Below are 17698 nucleotides of genomic sequence, written 5' to 3' on the forward strand. Positions count from 1 at the left end.
GTCCAAGAGTTCAGAGAATAGGAGTATTCTAGTTTCTACTTTCTTCTCTTATGAGGCATGAAACAGAGATCTAATAAAGTACTGAGCTAGAAGCTATTCAATTAAGCATTCTCATTAGACAATTTAAAAGGTGAATTCTAGTACTCCCATTCATCCAACAAATATTGGAGTGCTTACAAAATATCAAGAACTGTTCTGGCAGTGGGAACACAGGTTGGTCTCATAGAGCTGAAATTTCCATGAGATATGATAGTCTATAAAAAGAGTAAAGAAATATTATATATGTAACATGTGAGACAGATACATGTTATGAGGAATGAAAACCTTTCCTTTTCTTCTTAATGCCCAAGGTCTTTTATTCCCTTTCTGAATGCCTTCCTCGATTAATCCCAATTGGCTTTTTTTTTCTTTTGGTCACTTCAGTCATCTCAGTAAAAGATCTGGATAGATAGGTTTGATGTTATACATTTTGGAAAGGTCTGCAATTGAACAAAATAAGAAATAGCAAATGCTCTCTGATATAGAATTTAAGAAACACTTGAGACCCAAACAAATTTCTCTGAGAACCCTTTCAAAAAAAGGAGCTATATCTCCACCCATAATTAGCTAAACTTTTGTCTAAGAAAGGAAAGGGCCGATGTAGAGTGATTACCAGAACAGGTTAAAAGGGTAACACATAAAAGTGTAGTGGTGAGCTAGTTTGTGGTTTTCCGTACTGTTAAAATTCTCCACATTTATCTCAGGTAAAAGTCTTTTAAATGAAATAACAGGTGAGGTTTTTATTGGGTGGGAGATAGGTAGGAGAGTAAGGCAAGTTAGAAGGAAGCTTTCAAATTCATCCCCAACTTCAAGACTGCCTCAGGAAAAGCCTCTCAGGAAGTATACATACATCCACTTGATAGAATATGGATAATGAAAGAATGTTCACCACCAATCTAAATGACCCTTCCACCTCCCACCCAACATACTTTAAGATGGAAATGGTTAAGCAAGCTGCCAACAATTGCTTTTTATATTTTCCCTATAGCCTCATTCCCCTTGCCTTTAAAATACAACCACAAAAAGTGATTTAGATAAAAAGAACACAGATACCTCCCCCACAAGTCAGTTTATTAAAAACAGGCTTATAAACTCAGCAACAACCAAAACCACAGTAATATTTAAATATTCTTTGAATTATATATACTACAGAGCTCTTAAAAAGTACTTTCTTTTAAGTTTGCTAACCTGATACTTGTAAGTACTAGTATTTATACAATATAAACTGCATCAAAACCGCTGTAATATGGGAAAGCTTTGGCCATCAAGTCTCAGGTCTAAAACTGGAGCAGGCATCACAATTGATCCCCTCATCACCGAACTGTTTGCATAAAGCAATTTGAAAACTAATTACCTTAAATCTGAGAGAAGCCCAACCCCTCTCATTGTTCACTAAAATCTTTTGCCAGAACAAATGTTTTATTTTTTAAATACGCTTCTAAAACAGTAAGTGAAGTCACTACTAAATACTAAGTAAATGCCTTATACTTGAAATAAAAAGGCATAAGAAGGAAGTGATTTGAATAATTGGATTCCTTTGATGCATTTTTTTTTTCTCTAAAGAGAATAATAAGAGCTGTTACGTTTATTATTTGGGGTTAAAATATTTAGTTTGGGTTTTTCTACTTTTCTATGGGCACACATGAACTTTCACCATCCCTTCCTAAGCAGGATGAGTTTACATTTCTAGTATATACAACACAGACGTGGAAAAGGTGTGCACTTGGTGGGGATAAAACTAATCTGTGATTTAAAAATTTTTAAGATGGAAAAAATAAAGAAAAACAAAGCTAATTCACAAAGCGGATAATCAAGGTTGATCTACCAAAGTCAAGCAGCATCAGAAACAATTCCTCTAAATCAAAGAAGAGATGATAATAAAAATATGAGTTTTTATATGCCAGGCACTGTTCTTAGTACTTTATTTGTATCATTCTATTTAATCTTCCCCAAATCCTATGAGGTAGGTAGACTTTTACTTTGCAGATCAGGAAACTGAGGCACAGGAAGGTTAAGCACAAGCTACGGGCACAGAGCTATGAAAGCTCTCAGGGCCAGGATTCAAATGTAGACAGGCAGCCTCCAGAGCCAGCTCTGCTACAAGCTATTCTATCTCTGATCATGGGTCAAGACCTCCCATTTATAGATGGATCTAAAGAAGGGAAATTAGTGGTTAAACTAAAAAAACCCAGACTTTAGATCCAAATCCTTTTTCAAGACAGATCAAAACCAGCAAAGAATAACACATCAACACTCTTAGAAACAGAATGGGAAAATATTAACCATTCTGAGCAAAACCTCATGCTGAGTGGCAAGACATGATACTTCCATTTTCTGTCATTAGTGCACAAACACAGCTCGTCACAGCAACTAATACTCTCTCCTTTTTATAACTCCAAAGAAGCAAGTTAAGTCAAAACAGAGCACACACACAAAAACAGAGGGAAAAAAACACACACACACACACATTAAGTAGGTTTTGAGGTTTATTAAAATAAAGTATTAGCAAACAATATGCAAAAATGAAGTTCTTACGAGTTATGGCTTTGAAAAGCACAATATAGTAAAACCTAATACATTTTTATAAGTATAAAAAAGATAACAGAATGGAAGCATGTTGCTAGAATTTCACTTTCTACAACATAAACAGAAGCAGAACAAGTACAAATAAGAAGTAGACCTATAGTGCAGCCATTGGTTTGGTCTTTATTATCTGCATATGAAATATCTATTTGAGAGAACATGGACAGGTACATATAAACATCCAGTTTTCATTATAATCTTATCCAATTTTAAAATAAGTAATTTTCAAAATGCAACTTAACCAATAAGGTTAAAAAGAAAACCACTTCTATAACCTTCACGAGTCCCTACAGTTAAAAGACTTTATGAATGAATCAAAGCAACATCATCTGCAATGGGAAATCCAAATCTAAAAGATGTTTCTTTTATAAAGAACCTAGGCTTGTCTGACCTCACTGGAACTTGGTTATAGCTAACACCAACTGGTACCTAATAATGGGGATAAAAATCTATCTGTACACAAAATTCTGAACTTTTTAAAAACAGCATCTTCAAATGAAACCTTATAGGACAAAAGAATGGTGATTTTAAGAATGTTAAGAACAGATTTAGATAAGAACCATGCAAACCTTTTTCACTCTGCCATGAATGACAGGAAAATCCTGCTCTGACTAGATCTTTTCAACAAAACAACTCATCACTGGTTTTACAGCAATTGCTACCAGCAAATATTATAGCATAAGCTCTTTAAAAAATATATATATGTAAAATCTCTCTCATTGGTTTTTGTTAACCATCCAATTTTTGGGTAATACTTCAATTATAACATAGTTGTATGTTAGAAGATAAGTTTCTATTATTAATAATCCAGTATAACAACGGCTTGATAAACACTGTTACCTCTTGTAGTCAGGGCACGCTGAACCTGAACTGCAATCCCGTGGATTCCAGAGAACTGTCCAAGTTTCTGTGCAGCAGGTAAAATTGTTTCTGCAGAAGTGATGCCTTGAATTCTCACTTTCCATACACGGATCTTCTCTGAGAAGAAAATCTCCCCAGAATCCTACCTGCTTCAATGAAGAAAATGTTGTTCAGGGGAAAAACGGGTATCAAACCTGAGATTACCCCTGAAAAGCTACCCTAGTTAATATCTGAGGAGACCATCCATAAATCAATGCTTACGAAAACTCGCTCCCATAAAAAATCACCAAACACTTCTAAAACCACCAGGCTATCTACTACCTTAAAAGGTCCGTGTTTATCTAGCTGATGAGTATGAGGAGGAAACATTTATATTCCTACAAGAGACTAAGTGAGGCTTTAACTAAGAAGACAAAGAAGGGCTCTCACTCTATTAAAAGTCAACAGGTCCAAAATTTAAGTCATCACTGGAAGTTGAATTCAATAATTACCTAAAGGTTCTTCCTTCTTCAGAAAGTATAAAAGGTACTAGTATATTTTAAGTGGGAAAGCGATAATGATCCAAAGTAATATTAAGCAAACAACTAGAAAAAGTATGAAGAAATGGATCTGAACTGATATATTAGATACTCTCTGTAACAGAAGCACAGAACTGAAACTGATACTATAAAACTTTTTAGAGTCCCTCTGCTATTGGTAGGATTTGATCTTTTGTAAAAACTTTCTCCCTCAGCAGAACACTGAGGATCATTTCCAGCAGGTCCCTTCACATACAGAAGGTTTTTTAATGTGAGCCTCAATTTTTGTCTTGATAATACATTTCAGATCTGAATACTTGATAATTTTACATCCTGAAAGGATGTCTTACTCTCAAATGTATGAAAAGTACATGGCTACATCCTCTTTCTGTATGTACTATTAGGGGTAGCTTCTTGAACTATCTAGTAATTTTACACTGGATTTGACCTCAGAAACCCAGCCAGTTCTATGTAATCAGTTTCTTACATAACAACAATAAAATGTGAAAAATTGTTTATATTCTGATGTATGTATTTGACATTTTGGTTGATGTCTCCTTTGAATTTTCTCTAAAGAAAATATGGTAGCCTCAATAGGCCAATAATATGCCTACTAGTTTTCATTTCATAACTTAAGTCAGGCAATACCCACAAGACCATAATATCCATTATGTAGCAATGTTAGTCAAATGCACCTCTTAAATTGTTTTTCCCCCCAAACAGCATATTTCTGTTGCTTTAATTCACTACCGAAATAAATTTTGATTCTAGTCTTTTTGCATTTACCAAATTGGTTGTAATTTTATTATTCCCAGACTGTCTTTTCAGCTGGCATATATTGATATGCTGCATATACTATAAAATGTGATTATTATAATGGTGGCAATGTTTTATAAACCATTCTGGAAATTAAATAAAAATGTAAAACTATAATTTTCTGAAATGGTGTCTTTCAGAGGTACTTTCTTTCCATTGATCAGAATTTCATTTAGTTTTTAAAAATCCTACTGGCAACTTTTATTGCCTATCCATGGATATTGGGCATCTTTGAGAATCATAGAAGCAGCCAGATTAAGTTTTCATTTAAAATCCAGGGGTGTGGAATTGACAACTTTTAGTAAATACAACAGACTTATACTTCTCCATGAAACTCTTAACAGTTAATAGTTTCAGTACTGTCATTCAGGAAACACAGCTCCTTAGAAAAACCACAGAAAAGGCCGATCACATAAAATCATGCTAACTCTCAAAGCTGTGACATGAATAAAAACTATTTTTTAATTAACTCAATGGAAAGTATCAATAAAACAATTCCATAGTTTCCTTCAGTTCAAGCCCACTGAGGTTGATTACATGTTTCTATTATTGAACCTGGGTGTTTTTTTCCTACAAATTTGTTCCACAAATTGTATCATGAGCCTGGTAAGCAAAAAAAAAAAAAAAAAAAAAAAGATGTAAATAAAAATTGTTCTATCACTAAGCAAATAGTATCCTCTTTCAGATGGCTGACACAAATTACAGAAGACTGATAATGTATGTCATGGAAAACTTATGTTTAAGGCTCAGGTGACTGTCAGAAAGTATCCTCTCACCCAGCAAAGGGCTGTGAGTTGAAGCACATGGAAGGCACTTCATCAGAAAGAACTAAAACCATCCATTGGTTGCACTTTGTAAAAGCAATAAATAATGTCACAGAGAGCAAAAAGAATTACATCCTCCTTTTCTCAAAAAATGTATTTACTTCCTCACAAAAGCAGAAAGGGTCAGATAGAAAGTCAAACCAAACTAACATTTTAAACACAAGACTGACATAGCTCCATATAGTTCTACAAGACACCAGAAAATAAGCTTTTTCTGATAGGTAAATTAGGTCACATTTTTCAAAATAATGTCTTTGTTCTCATGCCATAACTAAGAGTCCATCTGACTGCTCCATAGAAAAGGGGGTAAAGAGTCTTTTACTCAAACCCTTTGAGCATGATTGATTAAATGGTTATTTTAGGGTTTTCATGTCTTTCTGAGAATTGTGTTCTGGGTGAGTAGCATTCACATAGGTACTAAAAAAAAAAAAAAGTAAAAAGAGCATGCATGGTAACTGACAGAACAGTCTGTGTTCTTTGACACGTGCAAGTTTTTAAATCAGCTATCTCAACAACCACTGTTGATTCATTTAATTATCACCAGTGCCCCCAACCTCGGGGCTAGACTGAAGAGGCTTCTATGGCTACAGCATGCAGGTCCTTGCAAGGGGAGACTGATGTAATAAGAGCAATGGGATTAATAAGTACGTGACTTTTCAACACTAAAAACATCCATAAAACTGGAATTAAAAAGGCACTTTAAGATGGAGCTACAGAACAACAGTATTATAATCTAGGCTGAAAATATAACAAAAGCTAAAAAAAAAAAAAAAAGTATAACTTCCTACAACTGTAATCTATAAATTGCAGTGTTTGTTAATACAAAAGGGGTACCAAGGGAAGTAAGGATGAGCATGTAAGTCCAAGTCACTTGAGTGTGTTTCACAAAAGGTTACACTAAAAACTGTCACCCATCAAAGTGCAAAATAAAAGATTAATGCATGTCAAAATTAGAGTCCTTGCAACACTGGCCGAAAGCAGCAAACAAGCTGACCAAGGCCGTGCATGCGCTGTCGCTAGCTATAAAGTAGTAATTATGACAGGTTCTGAGTAAATGACACATACTGGAGACCTGTTGTTGGCAGTAATTTCTTTTTTAAAAAGAAAATGTTTTACAAAAGATATACTGAGTGAAGTCACAATACACTGACAAACATTTAGCTGTATTAAGTGTAAATGTTATGATGTCATCTAGAAAACTATCACTTGCTTTTACTGGACACTGCTTGTTACAGCAGTGCATAGTGTTCCTTCAAATATAAGATTCTTTTTTATAGTTTCTCTTAAGCCCCTACCACATGCTTTTATAGAACAATGAATTAGACTTTTTAAAAGTTGGTGGGACACAGAAACTGGTGTACAGCTTCTTAAGGATCAAGAATCAAAGGGAAGACTTTTTACTGTATAGCCTCTTATTATACGATTATAATTTTTCATTATGTGTTGTTTTTTACTTTTTCAAAAACATTTTAACAAAAAATTTGTTGAGACATAAGGCAAAAGTATGTTCCAGTTTAAGATTAATGCCAAACTTTTGAACTGGGGCATGATAATTTTTCTGCATCTTTCACAACAGTTTTGAAAGTTAATCACGTGAACATTAATACAAACAAATGGAGATTCATCACAAAATACAAATGTATTGGTCACAATTATGTAAAAAAAAAAAAAAAAAAAAGCTGTTTTCCATGTAAGCTCACAGTATCTGTACTGAAAGTTTCCCTAAAATTAAAACAAGTCCACTAATAACATAATTGAAGAGAATACTCTGCACTATGAAACAGAAGATATAGGGTTCAGAGGGGAGCCCATCTGAGTGAGGACTTTATCCAGCCACTGAAGAGGCCCATGAAGATGAATCTCAATCCAACACGGGGTGCTGGTAACATCCTGCCGGTGATATTCTGCTCCCCAGCCCTGTGAAAATGAACCAGTAGAAACCAATTTTAGGGCACTAACAAAAAGATACTTTTAACAGTAGACATATGCAGAATATACTGTAAAAAAAAAAAAAAAAAAATCACAAAACCAATCAGCATTCACCATGGAGTTAAAATCAACACAATAGCTGCATTATTGAAAGATATATGCATTTTTAATAATATAATTCCATTAATAGAAACCCTTGGAACAAATTATTTCAGATTTCTTTATTTAATTTTATAAAGTTAATACTTTCTAAAGTGCAATATCTCATAATTTAAAAATTAGTATTTCTTCAGTGAGATACATTCTAATTTAAAGGGATAAATAAAACATATAACCTCATATAAGTTCACATCTGATTTTGTCACCAAAATTTTTTGCTTCCAGGTTTTAGTGTTTTTTTTTAAAAAATCAAATAAGGCATTGTAGATCTGATCAAGGCATGCAAGTATAATTTAAGTGGCAATCACATATCAATTATCCTTTAAAATGGGAAATTGCTGGGATGAACTGAACTAGAACACTTTATCCTAAAACTCCAGACAAAGATTAAAATTTTCTCACTTTTACTTGCCCTGATTTATCAAACTCTCTGCTTTACCACTTATAGTAGTCCTGGCCCAGGAAAAGTAGGCTGGGGAGGTGGGGGGGCACACAGAGAGGGTTCGGGAGGGGGGGCGAAGAGTGGTGGTGCAGAGGAACAGAACAGGAATGGGAAGACAAGATTAAATATGCAAAAGTCAGTTTTCTACAGTAGGGAGGGAATGAGTACCTTCAAGGCTACTGATAAACTGATGCTTATGACAGACCTATAAGGAAGCAGCAAGGAAGCACTGGATTGTGGGACTGAATGCCAAAAAGAAAACACCCACACATAGCATTTGACAGTTGCCCTTGGGCTAAATCCATAAGGACCAAATACAGGTTGCTTAAATATATCACTAAAATTCTTCCCAAATTTTGTTCATGAACCATCACCATCTTTGGAATGCCAATAAAATCTGGTCAAGAGTAAATGATAAATTTGAAAAGTTCTTTAAACTTTACAAATCCTCAATAACAGAACTTGGGTACAAGGAAAATAACTTTAATATCATAAAGAACCCTTTAAAAGTTACTCTAATGAGATCTAATAATAATTTAAATTGCTAAAACTAGGAAACTTTAAAAGAAATGTTAATATTAAATGCTCTCGCCCTGCTGAGGTGATTCAGTGGTTGAGCATCGACCTACGAACCAGGAAGTCATGGTTCAATTCCCAGTCAGAGCCCAGCTTGTGGGCTCAATCCCCAGTGTGGAGCATGAAGGAGGCAGCTGATCAATGATTCTCTCTTATCAATGATGTTTCTATTCTCTCTCCCTCTCCCTTCCTCTCTAAAATCAATAAAAATACATAAGTATTTTAAAATGCTCTCTAGCAATTTAGCCTTTAACTTAAATTCTTTATAAATTCAGCCCCTATTCATAATCAAAATCAGTATCATGCATTTTGTAATGTTTGGTTTATAAAATAAAATCATAGACCTACAATGTGGTCAAAGTTATAGATTTAAGAATTTCATTTGAAAACCTATTAAATCAGGTCAAAATTACCAGCTTACATTTAATAATGGCTTTTTAAAAATTATATCCTACAGACATATAATATACATATTTGCAATGACTCAAATTAAGCTACAAGTCACAACCCACTTACCTTGACAAAACTCATTCGAATTGTACACATTTTGGTGAGCTCATATACTGCCTCAAACCCATGATTGACAGATTGAGCCAGAAGCTGTGCAAACTCTTGATTGTTAAAAATTTTGAGGCTGCAGCTACTGGGAATCTTACAGACAGTGGTAGGATGAAAGCCGTGATGAAAGTTGCAGTTCCTACTCTGTACAAATATGCTGCTATCACTGAGACACTCTGCATACACCTCTCCACCAACATAGTACAGATGAACACCTTAAAAAGATAGGCATTACAAGAGTCAACTAAGCAGTATAATGGAACCAAAGAGGCTGTATGAGATGCAACCAAGAACACCCACTAATCTATAGCAAACTCCCCAGTGTTTAGATAGAAGGTACCACTAGATGGCCTTACCCTGCCAAAGATAATCAAGAGGTTAATGTCTACCTAAATCTAAAATTGTCCTCAAGTAACTAACACTTAAGACTCAAGTTGGCAGCATAAGAGGTTATCAATTCCTATGGCTTTTTTCCCCTTTTCCAACCATCATTTATCATCTCTATGAGAGAAAGCAACAGAAAAAAAAAGACAAAAAGTACCTTATGATGAGTCCTTTCAAAGGAATGTTTGGTGCTATCAACTATCATATATAGTCATTTGGCAAAGAATTTTGCACTCCTTTTGCTAACAGAGGGAAGAGTAACATTAAAAAAAAAAAGACAAAAAACACCAAAAAACCCTAAGGCATATATGTAAATTCAGGTCACAAAAGGGACCTGTAAATGGCAGATTTACCTTTCTTTTAAAAAAATGTTTTGGCCCTGGCAAGGTAGCTCAGTTGGTTAGAGCACTGACCCCATACACCAAGGTTGCGGGTTTGATCCCCAGTCAGGGCACATATAAGAATCAACCAATAAATGCATGAATAAATGGAATGACAAATCGATGCCTCTCTCTTTCTCTCAAATCAATAAATTTTTAAGAGATTAAAATAAATAAAAATTAAAAATATTTTTTGTATTTAATATAAATAAATATGAACATAGTTACAATATTAAAAATTCAAATTATACAGCTAAAGCTGAAGTTGTTCCCAACTTTTTACTACTAGAAACAGTGCTAAAAATATCATCTTTGTACATACATACCTCTGCACACCCATGAGTCAGAGACTTGTATTAAACTGAGACATTAAAAACTTTTCTTTTCTGAGCAACTAAAGATGACCCTTAGAAGAAAGGGTCCTAGAACTAGATATCCTGGGGGGCAAGGGAAAACCAATTCTAGAATTCACAAAGTAGATTTCTCTTGAATTATTCTACTATAGTGAGAATATCAATGCGTAGAAGTGAGGCATTTCACCAAAAAAATCAAGTTGGCTAAAGTCAAAAGAGAATGAAACTTTCTTTTCAATTTATTTTTGGCCATAGTATTTTTCTGAATCTTTTCTGTAAGAAATTGCATTACAATTATAATTATTTACCTTTTGTTCAGTATTTGGACTAAGATTTTCTCAAATCAAAAAAGCAAAAAAGCATTAAGTGATAAAAACAGGAGTTCTTAAGAAAGAGGCAATACACACTCTACCTGAGACAGACTTCCTTTCTGACCACTTGATAAAAGAGACTCTGACATTTCATTGCAGTGTGAGAAGTTCTTTGTTTGTTATGGAAACTGTCTTGTAGGACAAATAATAAATAAAATCTTATTACCTGAATTAAAAGGTAGGAGGGGTGATGGTGAAGCTATGGAAGATCTGTATCACTCAAACTGTATTTCCTACCTGCAACCCTTTTCCTCCAACATAATGGAAATTCCTATATGTCATCTCAACCCAAAATACTCCATAAATATCATAATAATAAACCCTAATCCTTCCATAGCATTCCTTTATTCCACAAATATTTGTTGTGTATTTACTATGAGTCAGGCACTGTTCTAGCTGCTGAAGATGTTATAAATAATGCAAATTTCTGTAAAGCTTAAAGTCTAGTCAGAAAAATATTTAAAAATATAAACATAGAAGTAATATGCTTTCAGATCCTAAGTACTATGAAGAATAATCAAGCAGGATAAAGAAAAGAGGACTGATTATGTCTTTACTGCAACACCTGTAACTTGAGGGCAATGACTACGCCTTAAGCTTTGTATGCTCCAGCAACTTACACAATGGACACAGAAAGCACAACAAAAACAGAATTCAAGTGAATGTAGGGAAATAACAAAATTACCTTTTCCAATATGTCTCCTAGTGTTTTCAATTGTCGAATTACGATTAACGTTTGACAACAACCCCAAACAGAATCTACTTTTGTTATTTGAAGGGTCTGTGAATCCATCTACTAACACACTAGTAGAAGACGCATGAAAAGCTTCCCCAACACGATTGTTTAATTCATAGTAAACAATTGAACACCAATGTTTGGGCTCTTCATAGGCAACAGGTTGAACATCTGTGAACAAACCAAACAGAAAAAATATTTAATGAATCCGAAACTCCAGAATCTTTAGGTGCTTCCCTCTAACCCAAACCAAGCACTATATGAAAAAGAAAATTTTCAGATATTTCACTTAGTCTCACTGTCCTTCCTAGCTTTGAGTCTGTATCCAGAAAAACAAACTCCAAAATGCCTTGAGTATGACAATTTTAAAAATTATACAAATACAAGGATAGCCAACATCACATTTTAAATTGTTTTCCTAGCCTGATCTAATCCAGGTTTAAATTTGCAATGACAAACCTGTTTCAGCATCCTAAAAGATTTAACTATACCAGTATCTATAAAATTATAAAAAACAAAAATCTGAACTAAAAAAACTAAGTGAGACACTCAGTAAACCAGAAGAGAGGGGAATTTCCTCAACTTGATAAAGAACATTTACAAAAAAACCTACAGCTAACATCATATATACGTAATGGTGAAAAACTAGAAGCTTTTGCTAAGATTAGCAGTAATAAGGTAAGGATGTTCTCACCACTCCTTTCAACATCGCATTGGAAGTCCTAGTTAATGCACCAAGACAAGAAAAGGAAATAAAAGGTATACAGATTGGAAAGAAGAAATAAAACTGTCTTTTTTACACAAATGAAATGACTGTCTACATGATAGGCTAGGTGTATTAAATGCTTTCTTAAAATATTTACAATTTTCAATGGGTTTATTACAAGTTAATGAGTATCTATCTGTACTGACCAAATTCTCACTCATGTAAAAGTCAATAATTCATAATGGACACAGTGAGTGGGAGAGGCATGGAAGCTCTTCCTACAGTGCTAGTAGGATGCCTGTCTTGGAGCTGTAATCAGGCAGAAGTCATGGACCCTCAATTTTCTTTTAAAACAGCAGGGAGAGCCCTAGCCAGTTTGGCTCAGTGAATAGAGCATCGGCCTATGGAATGAAGGGTCCCATGTTCGATTCCCAGTCAGAGCACATGACTAGGCTGCGGGCTCAATCCCCAGTAGGGGGTGTGCAGGAGGCAGCTGATCAATGATTCTCATCACTGATGTTTCAATCTCTCCCTCTCCCTTCTTTTCTGAAATCCTATCTAATAAAAGAGTAATATGCAAATTGACCATCACTCCAACACACAAAATGGTCACCCCCATGTGGTCAAAGATGGCCGCCCCCATGTGGACACACAATGGCCGCCACAAGATGGCCGGCAGGGGAGGGCAGTTGTGGGCGATCAGGCCAGCAGGGGAGGGCAGTTGGAGGCAACCAGGCCTGCAGGGGAGGGCAGTTGGGGGGGACCCAGGCCTGCAGGGGAGGGCAGTTAGGGGGGACCAGGCCTGCAGGGAAGGGCAGTTGGGGGGACCAGGCCTGCAGGAGAGGGCAGTTGGGGGCAACCAGGCCTGCAGGGGAGGACAGTTGGGGGCGACCAGGCCTACAGGGGAGGGCAGTTGGGGGGGACCAGGCCTGCAGGGGAGGGCAGTTATGGGCAACCAGGCCTGCAGGGGAGGACAGTTGGGGGCAACCAGGCCTGCAGGGAAGGGCAGTTGGGGGCAACCAAGCCTGCAGGGGAGGGCAGTTGGAGGTGACCAGGCTGGCAGGGGAGGGCAGTTAGGGGTTACTGGGCCGGCAGGGAAGGGCAGTTGGGGGCAATCAGGCCGGCAAGGGAGCAGTTAGGCTTTGATCAGGCTGGCCGGGAAGTGGTTAGTGGGTGATCAGGCTGGCAGGCAGAAGCGGTTAGGGGCAATCAGGCAGGCAGGCAGATGAGCAGTTGGGAGCCAGCAGTCCTGGATTGTGAGAGGAATGTGGGATCGGGCCTAAATGGGCAGTTGGACATCCCTCAAGGGGTCCCAGATTGGAGAGGGTGCAGGCTGGGCTGAGGGACACATACCTCACCACCACCACCCCCCCGCCCCCGCCGCTGCCCCGTGCATGAATTTCATGCACCGGGCCGCTAGTCAATATATATATACATATTTACAAGCAGGGATAAACATGTGAGAAAACTTAAGAGTGGTCACATGGCCTATATAGGCAGTGGAAAAGAATTGGTTAACTTTTAAAATTTAATTCTGATTATTCAATTGCAAAGAATTCAGATGAGGAGAAACAGAAAACAATATATCAATGTGGACCCATAAAAAGAAATCCTAACAGCTCAGATTTAAAGAAGTTCATACAAAAATGGAACAAGGAGGGGCCCATAACCAAAGACACATACAAATGAGTAACAAGAAATTATAAGAATAATGTCAGGAAAGCTAGAGTCAAGAATGAGCAGAAGCTTGTAGGGAAAAACTGCTAAGCAAAACAGAAAAGACAATTTTAGTTAGGATGAGAAGAAGAAAAAGAAAAGAGTTGCCTCTGCTCAAGGCAAAGGATATATTGTTAACTGGTGACTCAAAGCGTTGCAGTTTAATTTTGATTTTCCTTTTGTTACCTCTCTGTCAAAGAAAAAAACACAAAATATGACTGAAAATGGAAGAAAGTTGGTGAAAAAAAAGACATCTAGGAGCGTGAGAAGACTTGAGTGCCAATTCCGCTAAAGGGACTCAGTTGTTTGGCTTAGACAAACTGTACTCCAAGGAACACCTAACATACAATACTGTCAAATGGCACTGCCTGGTTCCTGGAGAACCAGGAGAAAGAAGAAAAGGAAAATGATTGTTGGGATAAATATTGTCCATATTTTCAGAAGGAAGGTAATATAATTTATTACCTGGTGCTACATGCTAAGATTATTACAAATATTGTCTAATTCAATCAATATGCTAATAATCCCTTTGCAAATATTCTATTTACAAATAGAGAAACTTAGGTTTAGAAATTTAAAAAAGCTACCCTAAGTTGCAAAGCAAATAAATAGAGATGTATGTATTCAAATCCAAAAATTCATGATCTGAGACATTTTGCTCTAAATGAAAGCAGATTCTATGAATTACAAGCAAGTTGGTATGACCAAATTCCTAGGTAAATTCTAAACCTTGAAAAAGCACAGACATTATTCAGATATTAATAATACTATGCGGAGCCTGAAATTCAACTGTTTTTAGAAACATGGGGCTCCTAGAAAAACATAATGTGACATACAGTCTTTTTATATGAACACAAACACATATAACACACCTAAAAATACCACTCTTTTAAGAAATGGCATAGATGTGGAGCATCTTTTTATATATTTATTTACCATGTGTTTATCTTCGGTGAGGTGTCTGTTATGTCCTTGACCCATTTTTTTAAATTGGGTTGTTCATTTTCTTGTTGAGTTTTAAGAGTTCTTTGTATATTTTGGATAACAGTTCTTTATCAGATATGTATTTTGCAAATATTTTCTCCCAGTCTGTGGCTTGTCTTCTCATTGCCTTTACAGTGTCTTTTGTACATAGGAAGTTTTTAATTTTTAATGAAATCCAGCTTATTGATTACTTCTTTTTTTCTTATCCTCACCCAAGGAGTGAGGATATTTTTTCCATTGATTTTTAGAGGCAGTAGAAGGAAGTGGGAGGGAGGGAGGGGGCAAGGGGGGTAAGGGGGGGAGAGAGAGCAAGAGAAACAAACACCAACTGTTTGCCTCCTGCGCTCACCCTAACCTGGGGCCTGGGATTGAACCTGCAACTGAGGTACGTGCCCTTTACCAGGAATTGAAGCCAAGACCCTTTGTTCTGAAGGCCAACGCTCTAACCACTGAACGAACCAGCCAGGGTCTTATTTCTTTCATGGATCATGCCTTGATATTGTATTTAAAAATTCATCACCTTATTCAGACCTAAATTTTCTCCTATGTTCTTTTCTAGAAGTTTTATAGTTTTGCATTTTACATTAAGGTCCGTGATTCCTTTTGAGGTAATTTTGGTGAAGGGTATAAAGTCTGTCTCTGGATTAATTTCTTTACATATGAATGTCAATTGTTCTTATGTCATTTGTTAAAAAGATGAGCTTTTCTCCATTATTGCCCTTGATACTTTGTCAAAGATCAGTTAATTATATTTATGTGGGTCCACTTCTGGGTTCTCTCTTCTGTTCTTTTGATCTATTTGTCTATTTTTTTTAATTTTCACCAGTCAGGGCAATGCTAACTCTTACAATCAACTGATTACTGAAAAAATACCAAAGCAATTCAATAGAGAAATGATACTCTTTTCAATAAACACTGAGTGCTAGAACCAACTGGATATCTACATGCACAAAGATGAGTCTGGTAGACCTTTACCATGCAAAAAGCTTAACTCAATAGGAATCAGACACTTAAATGTAAGAGCTAAGCTATAGAACTTATAACTCAGAAAAAATTTCTCAGATGCAACACCAGAAAAGAAAAAAACTGTTAAACTGGACTCATCAACACTAACAACTTTTGTGCTTCAAAAGATAACCGTAAGAAAATGAAAAGACAATCCACAGACTGAGAAAATATTTGCAAATCATTTATCTGATAAAGGACTTCTATCCAGAACATATAAAGAACAACTACAATTCAAAAATAAGACAAAATATGCAATTTTAAAATGGGCAAAAGATTTGAATAAACATTTCACCAAAGAAGATACATGAATGGTTAATAAGTACATAAAAATGTTCAACATTATTCATTAGGGAAATGCAAATTAAACCACAGTAAGATAACACTTTACACCCACTAAAATGGCTATACAAAAATAAAATAAAAAGAAAATAACAAGTGTTAAGAGTATGTGGAGAAACCGGAACCTTCATATGTTACTGGTAAGAATGGAAAATGGTCCCGCCTGTTTAGAGAAACTTGGCAGTTTTTCTTAAATAGTTAATTTACCATATGACTCAGAAATTCCACTTCTGGTATCTACCCAAGAAAAAGAAAAAGAGTGTCCACACAAAGACTTATATGCTAATGTTCATAACAGCATTGTTTATACTAACCAAAAACTGGAAACAATTCATATATCCATCAACTAGTAGTGAATGGATAAAAAAAAAAACGTGGTACATCCGCATAATGGAATACTTGTTCAATAATAAAAAAGAACTACTGATACATGCAACAACATGGATGAACCTTAAAAACATGATACTAAGTGAAAGAAGCCAGGTGTAACAGAATATACAATATGTTGTTCTATTTATATGAAATGCCTAGAAAAGGCAAATCTATAGACAGAAAACAGAATAAAAGGTCTCTGAAGAGACAAATGGCAGGGGGGGATTAGAGAGCAACTAAAGGACTTGTATGCATGCATATTAGCATAACCAATGGACACAGACCCTGGGGCGGTGGGGGCTTGCCCGGGGTGGGAATGGCTGGAGGGGGAGGGGCGTCAATGGGGGGGGAGGGGGGCCGGAGACATATGTAAAACTTTAGACAATAAATAAATAAAATTTTTTAAAAGTTATTGAAAAAAAATTTAAAAAAAGGTCTCTGAAGATGGATCTGGGAGTGGGAATAGACTACAAAATAGGCTCAAGGGATATTTTTAAAGGAATATGGCAATGCTCTAAAACTACATTGTGGTAATGGTGTAAAACTTTATGCATTTATAAAAACTGTTGAATCATATACTTAAACTGGATAAATTTTATGGTATATAAATTATACTTCAAGAAAGGTGTTTCTAAAAAGTGGCCAAGAAGTTAAAAAGAAGCAAACAAACAAAAGAGTACGAACAGCAAAATAAATAATATACCTCTGCTGGATATACTGGGCATAATCTGAGGAATCATATTATTGCTTGTATCCATAGGCTGGGAATTATCTTGACCCATCTGATCATCTGGTGGCATATAGGCAGGAGGAGGGGTATCAGCTAAGAGGAAAACAATGAGACAAGTTAAAGTCCCCAAAGAATAGTTAAAGTCTTCATCCTGCTCAAAGTTATTCTAAAAGCATTTAAAAATTCATAAATTTACCAGCAGGGTTCATTAATGAGTATCACAGACACACAAAAATTCAGATGCTATCTTAGGGCAAGGGAAAAGGAAAAAAGACAGCACAACCATTAACTACTGAAAACCTACCTGCTGTAAG

General features: G+C 35.9%; 1 protein-coding gene across 3 annotated transcripts in view; it reads right to left on the bottom strand.

Moving 5' to 3' along the window:
- Nucleotides 1-2515: 2515 nt before the first annotated feature.
- The window catches only part of SMAD5 (SMAD family member 5), a 43783-nt gene continuing 28600 nt past the window's right edge, over nucleotides 2516-17698 (bottom strand). For all 3 annotated transcript variants that reach the window (XM_080676327.1, XM_080676328.1, XM_080676329.1), the window contains 4 exons: nucleotides 17358-17477; nucleotides 11479-11700; nucleotides 9264-9520; nucleotides 2516-7558 (listed from right to left, as the gene is read on the bottom strand). In XM_080676327.1, the coding sequence (XP_080532453.1) occupies nucleotides 7415-7558; nucleotides 9264-9520; nucleotides 11479-11700; nucleotides 17358-17477 (743 nt within the window). In that variant the 3' untranslated portion in view covers nucleotides 2516-7414. The remainder of the gene's footprint in view (nucleotides 7559-9263; nucleotides 9521-11478; nucleotides 11701-17357; nucleotides 17478-17698) is intronic.

Source organism: Plecotus auritus (assembly GCF_963455305.1).
Source record: "Plecotus auritus genome assembly, chromosome: 6".
In the NCBI taxonomy this organism is placed as follows: Eukaryota; Metazoa; Chordata; class Mammalia; order Chiroptera; family Vespertilionidae; genus Plecotus; species Plecotus auritus.